Source organism: Papaver somniferum, chromosome 4 (genome assembly GCF_003573695.1).
Source record: "Papaver somniferum cultivar HN1 chromosome 4, ASM357369v1, whole genome shotgun sequence".
In the NCBI taxonomy this organism is placed as follows: domain Eukaryota; kingdom Viridiplantae; phylum Streptophyta; class Magnoliopsida; order Ranunculales; family Papaveraceae; genus Papaver; species Papaver somniferum.
Genome location: NC_039361.1, coordinates 5,757,618 through 5,773,478, shown reverse-complemented (window position 1 = coordinate 5,773,478; position 15,861 = coordinate 5,757,618). Strand labels below are relative to the sequence as shown.

At 36.0% G+C, this 15,861-nt stretch overlaps 2 protein-coding genes across 2 annotated transcripts; one reads left to right on the top strand and one right to left on the bottom strand.

Annotated features, from left to right (window-relative positions):
• Positions 1-1,779: 1,779 nt before the first annotated feature.
• On the bottom strand, positions 1,780-2,497 carry LOC113274648 (heavy metal-associated isoprenylated plant protein 39-like). Its single transcript, XM_026524045.1, has 2 exons — positions 2,365-2,497; positions 1,780-2,237 (listed from the first exon to the last, which is right to left on the bottom strand). Exons 1-2 carry the CDS (start codon positions 2,368-2,370, stop codon positions 1,902-1,904), a joined length of 342 nt encoding a protein of 113 aa, XP_026379830.1. The 5' UTR covers positions 2,371-2,497; the 3' UTR covers positions 1,780-1,901.
• Positions 2,498-11,527: 9,030 nt separating this feature from the next.
• Positions 11,528-15,349, top strand: LOC113271876 (phosphate transporter PHO1 homolog 5-like). Its single transcript, XM_026521799.1, has 11 exons — positions 11,528-12,209; positions 12,456-12,859; positions 12,953-13,024; positions 13,127-13,256; positions 13,442-13,484; positions 13,584-13,842; positions 13,952-14,056; positions 14,166-14,363; positions 14,559-14,837; positions 14,945-15,081; positions 15,247-15,349. The coding sequence occupies exons 1-11, from the start codon at positions 11,528-11,530 to the stop codon at positions 15,347-15,349; spliced, it is 2,412 nt and encodes an 803-aa protein (XP_026377584.1).
• The last annotated feature ends 512 nt before the right edge of the window (positions 15,350-15,861 follow it).

Below are 15,861 nucleotides of genomic sequence, written 5' to 3'. Positions count from 1 at the left end.
TCCTACATCAACAACAAGAATTTAGTAAACGACATTTAGGAAGTGATTACTAACCTCAAACAAATCCTAGGCATGACTGTTTTCCACAAATATCTTTCTATCAACAGAAAGCATCAGTTTTTAAACCCAACATATTTCATTAACATCAAATCCAAAAACCCCCAAAACATATTTCATTTAGGACTTTCTACAAACAAGTCCTAGGCATGACTGTTTTCTACAAATATCTTTAGAAAGCATCAGTTTTTAAACCCAACATATTTCATGAACATCAAATCGGAAAACCCCCAAAACCGTATTTGATTCACAAGAAATTTTTAGAGTAGCTTGTCAATTTTTTTTTTCTTTTTTTTTTTTGGTTTTTTGTATAGGAATTACTAACCTTATTTTTAGTATTTGAATTTTTTTCTTCAATTTCAATTATACGCATCTTTGCTTCTTGTTTAGCTAATTTTTCCTTCTTTACCGGAGAGAATAATAGTATAGAAGAGAGAGAATAATAATAGAGAATTTTTTTTGGTGAGAGAAACCGTACGAATATAGAATGTATTCAAAATTCAAATTACGCTTTAATTTCCCGTCTATTTTTAGGTCAAACACCAAAAATTCACTTGCCTTTCTGCAGTTTGGTTTTTTATTGCCACGTAGGACGACAGCTCATCAGGGAGGATAGTGGGGAGCATTATAGCTCTTCAAATAGCATTGTCGTTACCTTTATGGCTTTATGCATAAAAAAACAGAATCCTTGTCCCCTATGATTAACTTTAATTATTTTTTTATATATAATTCTAATTCATTATGCTAACATTACTTAGGCTGCACAAACCGGAAGAAGGGACTTTACACGGAATCTTACATTGTGCCGTATCGTTGATGAAGGCATTTGAATCTTACATCCTCCAAGTTTTGCTGGCTCAAATGGCATTTCTAATGCGTTCTGGCTTACTTAGAATGAATGCCAATACTGTATACTGTGTGGACATTTGACACTGAATCAGTCTGAATCTTACGTTGTGCCCTGTAACTGTTCATGAAGCCATTTAAAGTTTAAACATAGAGTCCAAAAAGATTTTTCCCACGACTTATAACTGAATTTGATGCATTAAGATTGCTACAAGTTTTGCTGTCTCAAACAGCATCTCTATATTAACCAAAATTAAGAACAGCCGAAACTCATTCTTGAATTGACTACAAAATATGGTTTTATGCTGCACGCTAAGAGCAACTGCAATGGAAGAGTAAACCCAAATTTTCAGTCGAGTGGGCTGGCGTAGTGGGACGGACCATCGATCAAAATTTGATCAAAGAGTAAAATCCAGACCAAATTTGGTCTGGGATCAGGACCAAATCCAAATATAGTCGGGCGTTGATATAATCTCCGCTACACATCGGGCGTTGATATAATCTCCGCCATTCATCGGGCGTTGATATAATGTATGCATGAAACGGGGCGTTGATATAATGTACGCCTGAAACGGGGCGTTGATATAATGTACGCCCGATGGGGCGTTGATATAATGTACGCATGAAACGGGCGTTGATATACTTAACGCCCCACTTTCACAAATTTTCAAAACTTACATGGGGCGTTGATATACTTAACGCCCCATTTTTTTCTTTTTTCAAAACTTACATGGGGCGTTGATATACTTAACGCCCCATTTTTTTTTTTTTTTTTGTTTGTGAAGCGTAGAACAATACCAACGCCCCACTCGCGCGTTATCTTTACCAACGCCCCATTCGGGCGTTATCTTTACCAACGCCTGATCCCAGGCGTAATGTTTATCAACGCACGATCAAATATACTCTTTTCCCACTACGCCACATGACGGACTAAACCCAAATTTGGTCTTTTTTTTTAGTCTTTGGTCTTTGGTTATACTCGCACCACTGTGGACGCTCTAAACATAGTAATATGTGGGATCATAATAATGTGTAGGTATATGAGGATTATAAGCTCCATAAGTATACGCGTATTCAATTTTCTTTGGTTCTTCTTTTTTCGGTTCTTCCTTCTTCTTTTCTGGTTCTTTTGCTGACCCAATTGAAACTATTGTTGTATGACAGTGTCTTCTTAGTTTCTTTACAATAAGTATTGCATCAACATCTCCAATTACTGTTAGTTTCTTGTCTTTAATATCTATTGATACTGAATCAACTCCTGAAATACCAGAAACTGATCTCATAGCTTTCTGCTTGCATCTGTCGTCGTGTAACTCCAGCGAAACTATAATTTTCTGTCACAAACACAAGGTTAAACCGAATTAGCGATTCTGTAAGTGGGAAAGAAAAAAGAATCTTGAAACACACAATTAAAGAGGTTAATACTGAGTTAGTAATTAAGCTATTAGAGTATGTTATTACCTGCATATCGTTCTTCGGAAAATTATTCGAGTAATCTTAAACAAATGATTTAGTTTTAGTAGTAGTAGTGATTAGTGAAGCTGAATAGAACAAACTGAGTAAGGTGAAGTTGGGTTAATGCCAAATGAGAGAGAACGAGTGCAGTTTATAAAACAATGTCGTAAAGTGGGCACTGCACTGAACCGTGTGATGATGATGTTTAACTTTTAAGGTGGTCCGAAGAAGGAACTTCTTTTCGTATATGGGACAACGCGGCAACCACATCCTCATTCAAGACGACTGAGTCTCTCTGACTTGGACTACCCCGTTTAATACTTCTTTATGTTGACCCCAATTGTACTACTACTACATCATGTCATCAGTATACTTTGACCTCACACAGTATCGGCTTTGACTTCAATTGACTCTGCATGCTGGTCGCAAAGGGGACGGACCATGAAATCTGAGGGGATACGAGAACCAATAATGGCATGCACATGAAGAGACTGGTTTGGGATTTCCTTACGGACAGCTTTATCCTAGGCAGACAAATAGGACCATAGAAGTATGAGGGTTTAGAGGTGGCCCGTGGCCGGATCAAGAAGGCTGCAACTATAAGAGATTTGTACATTGGTGAAAATACCAGACTTAGTGAGAGACCCCAGTGAGCTCATTCTCGAGAAGAAGGAAGCATAGTCATTCGAGCAATCAAGAGAAGACATCAGAAGCAGGCGTAATAGAGCTTCGGAGGGGCGCTCCATCCGGTTCCTCCCAAAGCTAACAGCCCATTATTTTACAAAACTGAGAACCAAAAATCCGTTCCGAAATTTGGTCTAGAGGTACCACTAACTAATCAATTCCCAAAACCGAAAAACCGTCCCATATTGAGACAGTTTTTTCCAATCTGCTACACAGTTCTCGATTTCAGACATTTCAATGATGAATGATTCAATCCATGCTTTTGGTCACTCCCAAATCCCAATGACAGACCCCGATTTTGTACCTTTCCATTGGGTCCAAAGGGTGATGGATTGGGCTGTACTCCGACTTGATTATCTTGGCCCAAAGCTCAGTTGGGCTGTAAATTAGCTCAGTTGGGGCTATAAATTAGAACCGTTTTTTTTTGGGACTACTAAAAAATGGTGGGGGTGCTAATCTCTGTTTTTTGGGTTGGATATTAGAAGTAATAGTGAGTCACCCCTTATCTAATTTTTTTTAATACCAAATTTGTCCTTGATAATTAAATTAGTGTAATGATTAGTGAGTTAATTAATGATTAGTGAGATTAAATTAATAAGTTGATTTTTTTCAAAAGAAGAATTATTGAGACGGAGAAGAAGAAGATGACAATGAAGAGGGTTTTGGAAGAAAAAAAATTAAGATCTTTTTCTTTAAGAGCCACAACAAGAGTATGATGTTTTGGGTACTCACAGATACTTCAAATTCAGTTAATGGTGCTTGAATTGGCCAAAACATTCCTAAAAATGAACAATTTACAAACTGATTTCGGTTTAGTTAAAAAAGTACGGCTACGACATCTGAAGAACAGGTAGCCGAACTCACCTGCAAGTGTAGTTCGGCTACTATTTCTGAAAACACAGGTAGCCGAACTCAGCTTTAATGGAGTTTTTTCTTTCTGAGAAAAGTTCGGTTAGGAGAAGAAAATTGCGACGTAACCGAACTCAATATGCAGGTTTTGCAGAGAAAAGTTTAGTTAGGAGAAAAAAATCGCAATGTAACCGAACTTTTTGTGGCGTAACCGTCCTTTTTGCGACGTAATCGAACTACAAGTTCGGCTTGGACCTTTTTTTTTTCGACGTAACCGAATTTTTCTCTGAAAACAAAAACCTCCATTAAAGTTGAGTTCGGCTAGTTCGACAAAATTTTTCACATAATTCCTAGCCGAACTTCTCTCTGTAACTTTCATTTTCAACTCATTTTGATGATTACTTCTCATTTTTCCAACGGAAAACGAATGAAAAGTAGTGGGTTTGTTTATAATTTTGATTTTGTTTTGTTCATGATTTAAATTTAGCTATATATAGAGGTGGCAGTGGTGGTGATTTGAGGTGGTTGGTGGTGGTAGGTGGTGGTTGGTGGTGGTGATGGGAGGAGGTGGTTATATATATATATATATATATATATATACATGGTAGTGATGGGAGAGGTGATTATATATATAGGTGAAGGGTAGGTTAGTCATTTACACACCTTGGGACACCCCTTATAAGTATAGGGTAGACATTCCTATCACAAAGTAGTCCCCCATCATTTTTGAGTAGTCCCCAAAAAAACAGTTCATAAATTAGTCTCTAGGAATAATCCAAAGGGTGATGGATTGGGCATTGTTTCTCGGTAGATGCTGAACTAAGACAAAATAAGGTTAGCTTAAAAATGTCTGGGAATAAGGTATATATAGTTTAATAAGTAGGTAGTTAAATGAGATTTTAAATGATTTCCAGAGAGTTTTTCAATTTATTTGATAGTCCACTAGGATTTTTGGAGTGCTTCCTAATGTCTCTTGTTAGTGTAAAAAATAAATATTAAGTCATTCAGATTCTCTAAAACTCCATGTTATTGAATTAGGTTTTCGTAAGATTCACTGCAACACTTTTGTTATTCGAAGAAGAATTAAAAGTCATTGATTTGGGGAATTTTTTTTAGAAAAATAGGCATGATAGAAATCTCTAACGAAGAGTTGATATTTCGAGAGACTTGACAATTTGGGTAATATTTGTTTTGAGAGTAGGACCAATTTTATTTTATTTTGTCTTGTTTGAGTTGATGACCAAGGAACGGGCCATTTGCGCAGAATTCCAGCCGACCTCATTTGATTATATCAGACACCTTCTCTCTACTTCTTTTCGCTCGTGTATACCTAGCTTTTCTTTCCCAGAATCAGACTGATCAAAGAGATTCTGAAGACCATATATCTTTCCATAGGATACAGTGAGAAGATGTTAACCATAGTGGCGAGATATCGCATAAGAAATAAAATATGGGATGAGCGAAATAAAGAGAATGACAAACTTAGGCATAAGAAACCACTGAGATTTATTTTGACAATGAACATATATTCATGGTACTTTTATTAACATATAACGTGCATAATTAAAACATCGACAGATGTTTTGAACTTTAAATTAGATATATTATACATAATTTTTGTTCAAAAAAATCGCAGAGACTCTTTACAAATCTCATATTTTTGTCCCTACAAGTCACAAAGACTCTAATATTCTCAAAGAGTCACTAAAAATCTCTAGATTTTTGGAAAATCTCCGGGAGTCGCTTAAATAAATTTTTTATGGAAATCTACATAAATCTTAGTTGATACCCCCTGTAAGTCCCTATCAATAAACTCTTAACAAATTTTTACTGATTTTTGTCTTGTAAAAAAAAGATTTGTGCGAGCGCATTTCTATTTTGGGCAAATTTTCGGAAACTACTCATCTGAAAAAGGCATAATTGTGAACCCACATGGCATATAGATGATTTTATGTTTTGATCTTATCTATTTGTTCAAAATGCAAAATTCACACCAAAATATCTATTTTGCATGCAAGTGATTTCATTTAAAAAAAAAAATTGGCATCATATTAATAAGTAACCAAATTAATAAAACTTTTTGAAGCAATTAAAATACTAGGGTCTATTGGATCTTGTGCGTCATCACGTGCTATAATGAACTTCGAGTTGTGTTTTGTTGTGCTGTGCCAATGGCCGATGAATTTGATAACACAATATAAGAAGCACGATATAGCACAATGCAATAAATTTGGTGGTTTGTGTCAATTGCACAATATATTGTACCTCGAGTTGTGTTTTGTTGTGGTGTGACAATTGCCAATAAATTTGAGTTGTTTGAGTGAGACGATTTGTCTAACTGCACAATATTTGAAACTATCGTATTGTGTCACATTGCGTATTACGTTGTGCTTTGCTAGATTGTTGAATTATGTTACAAACATGCTTGTTGGATATACTTTACTCTAAGAGCGTCAATAATGGACGAGTAAAAGCTGGAGTAAACCTATATTTAGTCGAAAAAGCAATCGCAGTGGACAAGAATAAAACTATATTTGGTTGGTTTTTCTAGGGTTTAGGAGTATATTTGGTCGAAAAGCTAGATTAAAACTGAATATAGTCAAGCAGATACTAAAAGTACTATGATATCGGGCGGAGATATAATCTACGTTTGAAAGGGGTCATAACTTAAAAACTTGTTCAATGGACAGGCGTAGCTTTAATGCTCGCTCCAACCAGGCGCAACTTAGATGTTCACCCCATCGAGCACAACTTAAATATTCGCCCAACATGGGGAGAACTAATGAAACGCCTGTTCGGGGCGGATGTTTGGCACGAGGCACATGAGATGGGGGTAATTTTAAACTATGCCAGTCTATCGAGCGGACACCAACACATCCGTTTTTTTTGGGCGTAACTTATATATCCATCAGGTATCAAACGCAGGTTAAGTTTACGTTCCATTCAGGCATATAAGCAGGTGTCAGGGCGGAAATTAAAACTGCTCATGACTATAATTATACTCCACACTGTTTTGTTCAAAATTCCGAAACCCAAAAAAAAAATAGTTTTTATTCGGGTTTTTGGTTAGTATGGTTGGACCGTTGTGGACATTCTAAGTGATGGAATCAAAGGTGGGGTAAACCAGGCTCCCTAACTCTAATCACTCAATGTTGTTTATCCATTGGCTTAATGAGATTTTAGGATTTACTCCACCTGGCACCATGTCTTGTATCCTTAAAAATTAAGCTTAATAAATCAAGTAGATTTGCGCATCGTCTCAAAATTTGGTTCACCAAATAGGGAGGATCTGTGAATTCAAATCTGGCCCCTCCACATTTTTGGGGAGGGTTTTCCGATCATTAATAGACCGGATGCGGTGTAATTTGTGGTATCCAATGGAATTTGGATTAGATGGGGTGTTATCAAAATAATCCATTGAAAACTCGCACTCATTATTTTAATTAAGGTTATATATCAAATATTCGTAAATTATGGGCTAGTGTAGTATTATTTAGAGATTTATTCTTAAAAAGGACTTAAAAAACGAAGATGTTTCGCGTGTATCTTCCCGGAGTTCTTAAATATTCCAAAATAAGAAAGTAAAACTAAAAGGGTAAAATATGACTGAAAAGATATCGTATATGTTCCTTAAATGACGGCATACACGAGTGCTTGATGAATGTGGTAAGAACACTTTTTGGAGTGCATTAATAATGTGTTCGAAATATTGGACAGTCAACTGGACTCATGTTCACCGGTCAACACTTCGCAATCAACAGTACGTTTTTGTTTTCGAGGATCCGGTGGGAGTGCTCTCTCGTCTTTGATCTAATCAACACGACGCAGTCAACGTTTAACACTACAATGGGGTTAGCCAACTGGTCTCTCTATAAGTCCTCCTTTGACCAGATTTTAAATACTTTGTTTTATCCTTGTAATGTTGAGAAAATTTTGAACATTAGAATACCTTTTGAAGGTCAACATTATCTTAGATGGCAGACAAACTGAAATGGTAATTTTTCAGTTAAATCATCTTATAATGCTTTATTCAACTCTAAAAACCAAGATTCTGGTTATACTAACATTATTCCCGTTCCTTGGAATCATTTCCGGAAGACTAAGTTTCCCATTAATATACTCCATTTTTTTTTGGAAATGTCTTCAAAAATATCTCCTTGATAGTGAGAGATTAGCCGGATCCTAGGATAATTTTGACTCAACTTCCCCCTGTGTAACAATCATACTGAAACCATGCAACACCTCATTTTTAAAAGTTCATTTGTTAAAGATGTGTGGAATGCTATACTCAATAATGATAGTAGTCATTTTTTATCTGTTCAGTTTGATGCATGGCTTTGTAACATGTTTCAGATAAGCAATCAAAATGGTACCCATATCAAGTATTCTGAGATGGTTAGGTTTTGTAATGTGGCATGTTTGGAAATGCGGGTGCATGAAATTTTTGATAATGAAAAACCTAATGTACCAGCTCTTGTGCACATGATTAAATATGACTATGCTATATGGCATAGAATCAGTACTCCATCATCTGTACTCAATACCTAAATATTTTCAGCTATATGTGTTGAAACATGGTTATCAACAGCATCAAGACACCGATTACCATTTTCAACCACATCCTTTACCTTCATATGTCGAATCAAAGTAGCTTCCACATTAGAAATAACAGTAAGAGGGAGATTATCAATCCAAGAATTATTCCACAAGTCGGCATTCTCCCCATTACTAGTACTCCACCTAAAACAACTCTCTAAAGCTTTATTCACCTTTACAATATTCTTTTAGCTGGAATTGCTACCAGTTTAATTACTAGAACTGGACACAAACTCAATATCATCATGATACTTTGCTACTATGATATTCACCTATGATCATTTAATATATCTTACCTTCTCAACATTTATTAGCATCGAACTTTAGGGTTTCTTTTATGGGGTATTGTTGTTGTGTAGATTATATGGGAATTCAAGTCACTTTTACTGGTTTTCTCCTCAATTGTCAATTATAGAAGGAGAATCCATTGGAATATCTTCCCCACATAATCTGTCCATTTTCATATGCAATAGATTCAAATTCGATAGACCCGGAATCAGATGTAAATGTCGACCATTTGAAATTCATCATATGTTTGGAATGGATGTGGATGATGTTAAATTCAGCCCAATTAATCCAGATTCCAGACCATGCTCACCGCTAGCTATAACAAAATATAATATTACTCCATATGTTTCAAAAAGACCGTACTCTATTTTATTTTTGTCTGTTTCAAAAATGTGTCCAGCTTCTATTTATAGTCATATTTTCTTGATGAACTCTCTAACATAACCTTAAGTTTTTTATATTCATAAATTCTTTTTTAATGTGACCCAATCTAGAATTTTTTACACCCAATCTAAAATATTTATGACATCTGTATAACTAAGGAAACAAACATATCCTTCATTTCTTTTTAAAGATAAGTTCCCAATTAAATTCCTTATAAAGGTTATACTCCATAAATATACAATCTTTTATCTTTATAATCTTTTCAATTTCATAACAATTTTTGGTTGCTTTTGTTACTAACATTTTTATTGAAATAAATTTGGCAAGTAATTAAGGGTAGCAATGTAAACTATTATGGTTTCCTTAATATCTTGACAAAGTCAAAGCGGACTTTCTTTTTGAAACGAAGGGAGTAGTATCTTGTAAAATTGATGGGTGGCTTTAGTGTGAGGCTTTTAGCTTACCTTTAATAACTAATCGAAAATGATATATCCACCAAATTTGAACCGTACGAGAGAGGTGGTGGGGCCCATTCCTGCCCCACCCCTATCCCAATGCAGAGAAGGGACATTTGAGCCCTTGTGATCCCCTCCGGATACAATTCACGGTGCAACCCTTCCGTGGATATAGAATCGTCCATATAAGAAAAAGCCAAATCAGGCAGACATGAAAGTCTTGCAGGAAGTTACACATGCAAAATAGGTTTCCCTATTATGCAAATTTGAGAACTATCAGTGAACCTAATACAATCCAACTCAACTCCGTAAAACTAGAGTTTGTTTGATGAGAGTAATCAACTCATACACAGATTTGTGTCTTCCCCGAACACGTTGTTACCGAATTGTCCAAACACTCATACATTAGTTGTAATCGATTTTATCGAATTCAATCAGAATTATCTAGATACGACCTTTTGTAATTCCCTTCTTGGGCAAGTATATGCAATCAATTCCTAGAGACACTTAAGTTTCATAATTGTATTATTATCCACTTCAGGTTTTCAATTTTGGGTTGGTGTCCCCTGCCTTTGCCTTCATAGCATAAATGTAGGTAGCAGGGTGAACAACAATTTGGTCAGTGGGCGGCCGGCCGTGAAATGACTACAGTATCAAATCAAATGGAATCTCACAAAGGACGGTACTTGGAGATTTGGAATCATTTATTCCACTAACTTATGGATTGTAGATTTGTAGGTGTTTTCTTAGTTATGCTAAGAGTCGTGTTACCTGATCCAAGTTGTAGCATTAATAATAGTGACCACATCAAACGCAATTAGGGTTCCATCTATGAACCATAGAATGTGGACGAAAGTGTTACAACTTACAACTTACAATCAACATGCACCAAGAACACCTTTCACATATATAATCTCATGCTTGAATACCACACGACAGCCCACAACAACCGATGCTGATTAGCGCCTTATCTGCATCCGAATCTGTAAATACCACACAACAATCCAAGTTGACTTGAAATAAAAACAGGTACGGAATTTTTCTCTTTGAATTTGTCCCTAAAAATTTATCTAGATATCAGACAATGTCCCGTTCAAACTCATAGTAAAGAAAGTGATAAAATTTTAATTTTACAAGAAACTAGCATTACCTAAAAAACAGATCAGCTTAAAAAATCTGGACAGCTGAAACCGAGAGTAAAAAATATTCGAAAACATTCAACCTCAAAAAAACCCGCCCATTTTATAACATTATCTCAACCTTTTAAGATTGCAATATGCAATGGTTCCGGTGGATTGTAAAAAGTTTAACCGTGTGGTTTCCGTGTGAGCCGATCCCGCCCCTATTTAAAATTGCATGGACCATGTAGGGAAAAGAGTTATAGGCTTATAGCCAAGTTACGACGAGCTAGCTACGTTGATAAATTGTGATGAGTGGACCAAATGGTGCCCCTTTCAAATGGGAGAATTTAAGGAGTTTACTTTTCTAACTCGACCAAAATTTGATTACCATGCGACTTATATATATACATCACACCAAAACCTATGGATTTCCACTAGATTTTCTTCAAGTGGTATAGCGTCTGACTTTGTGGAATAATGACATTTCAGGTAAGAATAGTGTTACAAACTTATCTCACCCACGAAAAATGAAGGACAAACTGCATGCATCATGTCCTTTTATTCTGTCTAGACTCCTAATTGTTGCATCTTTGTAGACTTAACACTTGAGTCAGGGCATAGGCATGAATAGTTGAATCGAGCTCAGCAAAAGTGCACTTTACCACGTTTCAGATTTTAGTCCACAAATGTAAATGAGAATGACCCATGCAAATTGCAGGGGCACAAAGAAATTGTAGCATATATATAGAGAGAGAGGGGGGAAGAAGGAGGGAAACATCAAGCGATCGAGAGATGAAGTTTGAGAAAGAGTTGAGGTCACAGATGGTGCCAGAATGGCAAGGAGCTTACATGAATTACACATCTCTCAAATCCATACTTGAAGAACTTAAACTTTTTAAACTCAATAACCCGCACCTTCATTCTCACCTGCAACATCATCATAGCGGTGGAGTTGCTGGAGTGTATAAGGCCTTTAGTGGTCTACTAATTCCTAGCACCACCAACTCATCTAAAGTCGCCACTTCTATTTCTAACTTATTTGGTGGTGATGCTGCTGCTGCTACTACCACGACAAACCGTCATCATCATCACCGTCAAGATGAGCCAGCCATTTTAGTGCTCCGACAAAATATATATGATCATGACTTAGAACATGGAGGATCTCATGACGGGGTTAATTGTGAAATTTATGAGACAAAATTGTTGAAGCCAGAAGGAGGAGGAGAATATGAATTAGCATTCTTCAAAAGACTTGATGAGGAATTCAACGAAGTTAATAACTTTTACAAAGGGAAAGTTGACAAGGTTATGAATGAAGCTGCTGTGTTGACTAAACAAATGGATGCTTTGGTTGCTTTTAGGGTTAAAGTTGAGCATCCTGATCAAGGAACGTTTGAACAACTTAGTAAGGAGATTGCTAAATCTGCTTCTAAGTTCTCCTTCCTTTCACCAGCCCCCAGTATCACCGAAACTGGTAAGTAATCCTAATTCTGTTCATCCTACGATAAAACCACTTTTCCATTTTGTAAATATTTTTGTATATGTTTATAGAGTCCATGTCGACTTACCCCCATGTGCTTAAGAAATATTTGCCAAAAAAAAAGAAAGTGGTTTCAGTGTAGCTTAAACCATGGGGTGAATAAAATGATTGGTTAGCTAAATATGCATGAAAATATGAAAGAATATAGTTTTCATCTTTTGGTAACAAACAAATGTGCAGAAATTGCGCATATGGATGCAATTGAGGAACTGAATGAACGAAGCAACCGTGGAAACCGTTCAGAAGAAAGTAAACTAAGCGACACTGTAGACTGTGAGGATGATGATCGATCTAATAAACACGAAATTGGTGTAAATGAAGAAGATGCCGCAGCTATAAGCAAAATTCTGAACAGTGTTACAATCAATGATAAACTGGGAACTCTGCGTTCGACAATTCAAGGATTAATACTCAACAAGAACAGAAATAATGAAGGATTGGTCTTCAGCAGACAGAATTTAAAGAAAGTTGAACAGCAACTCAAATCTGCGTTTATCAATTTCCATCAAAAACTTCGACTTCTGAAAAGCTATAGTTATCTGAACCTCTTAGCATTTTCCAAGATCATGAAGAAATATGACAAGGTATGCAGTTTTTCCTCAAATTATTCAAGCAAAAAATAATATTTTCTGGTAAAGTTTGAATTATTTGGGATTCAATTGATAATTCTGTTGCAGATAACTTCACAACAAGCGTCAAAAATATACTTGAACATGGTTGATAACTCCTACATCGGCAGCTCTGACGATGTAAGCTTTCTATCGTACATATCCATAACGAATCTCTTAACACTAGCACTTGAATTATATTAGACTCATCAAGGGTTTTGGTTTGTTGAACACAAATCACAGGTTACTAAGCTCATGGATAGAGTAGAGGCTTCATTCATCAAACACTTCTCTAAGTCAAACCGTGGTAAGGGGATGCACATCTTGAGATCCAAAAAGAAGAAAGAAAGGCATACAACAACATTTTCATCAGGTAAAAATGGTTTAGAATATCGATCCGTTCATCTGCTTTAGGCACAAGCACAAACTTTTTTTTAGTTTTAATAATCTTATTAATTTGCTTTATAACTTGTATTTCAGGTTTCTTTTTCGGTAGTGCAATAGCACTTATAATGTGCCTTATTTTGGTCATAACTAACGGAAATGTCTTTAAGAAAGAGGGCTTTATTCGGTACATGGAAACCATGTTTCCTCTCTGGAGGTGAGTCATCATTATCTAACACACTAAGTGACCTTGTCAAATTGAACATCTAGTAATGTCTGCATTTAACAACTCAAAATGTTTGAATTTCATCTGCAGTCTGTTCGGATTTCTAGTCCTACATATGCTCCTCTATTCAGCGAATATATACTTCTGGAAACGTTACCGAGTCAATTATCCATTTATATTTGGCTTTAAACAAGGAACGGAGTTGGGATACAGGGAAGTCTTTCTACTAAGTACGATTCTTGCAACAGTTTCACTTGCCGGTGTACTTGCCAACCTAGACCTGGAAATAGATATAACAACCAGAAAATACAAAGAGCATAAGGAACTACTTCCTCCGGCATTACTAGTTGTGAGAAACTATATTACTTAAACATCAGTTCATATATTAATTTGAATCCATCTTTTTACCAATACCGTTTTCATCACCTAATACTAATCTATTGATTCTGTGCATGCAGGTTGTTTTACTCACAACATTTTGTCCATTGGACATTGTATTTCGCTCTAGTCGTATCTTTCTATTAAGGACCATGCTCCATTGCATTTGTGCTCCTTTCTACAAGGTAAAGAATGAAAACAATCTTTATAGTAAAATATCAGTACTAGAGAAAGATAACATTGGCAATTAAGATTAATGATTCTACTCTTATTGTTTTCTCTTCCACCAAATAGGTCAGTCTATCGGATTTTATGTTAGCAGATCAGCTAAGTAGTCAGGGCCAATCTCTTAGAAACGTTGCGTTCTACATCTGCTACTATGCTTCGGGTGACTACAAAACGAGGGAAACTAGCTGCAGAACAAACAACAACATTTACAATGCATTCTATATCATGTTGGGTGCTTTTCCGTTTTGGTTACGCGCATTACAGGTTTGTACCTTTTTTCATTTTCAGCTGAACTATAATCTACAGTATGTAATAACTAGAGATACTTATGTTTCCCGATCCCTTATCTCGGTTCGGGTCTTAAATTTGAGGTTTCGCATGACTTTGTGAAAGAAAAGCATAAACCAACTAAACCTATATATTATATATCCATATGACAATTGGAATTTTTTGGTGTAGTGTTTTAGAAGATTCTTTGAAGAGAAAGACCAGACACAAGGATACAACGGGTTCAAATACTTGAGTATTGTCCTAGCCATTATTATGACAACAGCTTACAGCAAGCATAACTCGACAGGGTTGTTGGTAATGGCCTGGATCTGCTCAACTGCTGCAACTATTGTGGCTATATATTGGGACCTTGTTTTGGACTGGGGACTTCTGCGGAAAAATTCGAAGAATCCTTGGTTGAGAGACAAGCTTCTTGTATCTCACAAAAGTGTCTACTTTGCAGCCATGGTAATTTAGAATTATCCAGTGAAATAAAATCTTCGATATTACAAATTAACAGTACTAGTTTTAGTGCTGAAATGAGATAAATGTAAATTTCCTACATTTGGCTGCAGGTAACAAATGTGTTTCTGAGATTTGCCTGGCTACAGACAGTATTAAACATACAACTACCTTTCTTAGATAGGGAAGGTATGGTTACTGTCGTTGCATGCCTAGAGATCATTCGTCGCGGTGTATGGAATTTCTTCAGGTATTATTTTTTAGTGTTAAGTCATGTCACTTGCTATATTGTCAGTGCCAACTATATGTTTTCTAGCTTCTGCATTGCATTTACAGCCAATGGGTTCAAAGTTTCCAACCATATTTCTTAATGAATTCTTATTTTGCTATTTGGTATGGTTTTGATGATTATTAGGATAGAAAATGAACACGTAAACAATGTTGGCAAGTTTCGTGCATTCACAAAAGTGCCTCTTCCTTTCAACTATGATGAGGATCAGGAAGATAAAGACGAGTAGCGCCAATCCTCAAAAACGAGAGCTTCACATGCCATGATGGAGGGATATTAATATTGACATCTGATAGCATTACACAATCGAAAATGTTACTAAACACAGGCTTCTTGATAGCTACTTGCGAGCGTCCAGACGTGACAAGTAGCTGTGCATGGCAACTTTGAGGGGAGTAATAGCATTATTAATTACACATCAATAATAAGTTCGAGAGAGAAAGAAAGAAAGAAAGAAACCAAAGAGTTCTTGGCAACACAGGTGAAAGCTCCAATTATTTCAAGGATACAAGTTTTCAACAAAGAAATTCGATCTCTATTTTGTTCTTGGGTATTCAGCTGGGATATATTCCTTTTTCATTTTTGATATTAGTTTCTCCTACGTGTTCTATGTAATTCTCTCCGGTAATAAAATTATCATCATCCAAATAAAATTCAAACTCTATAAATTAATGCCTTTCAAACCACCTGTTCTATGTAATTATATATAAGCTTCCAACTCCTATAATTACATGTCGTGCT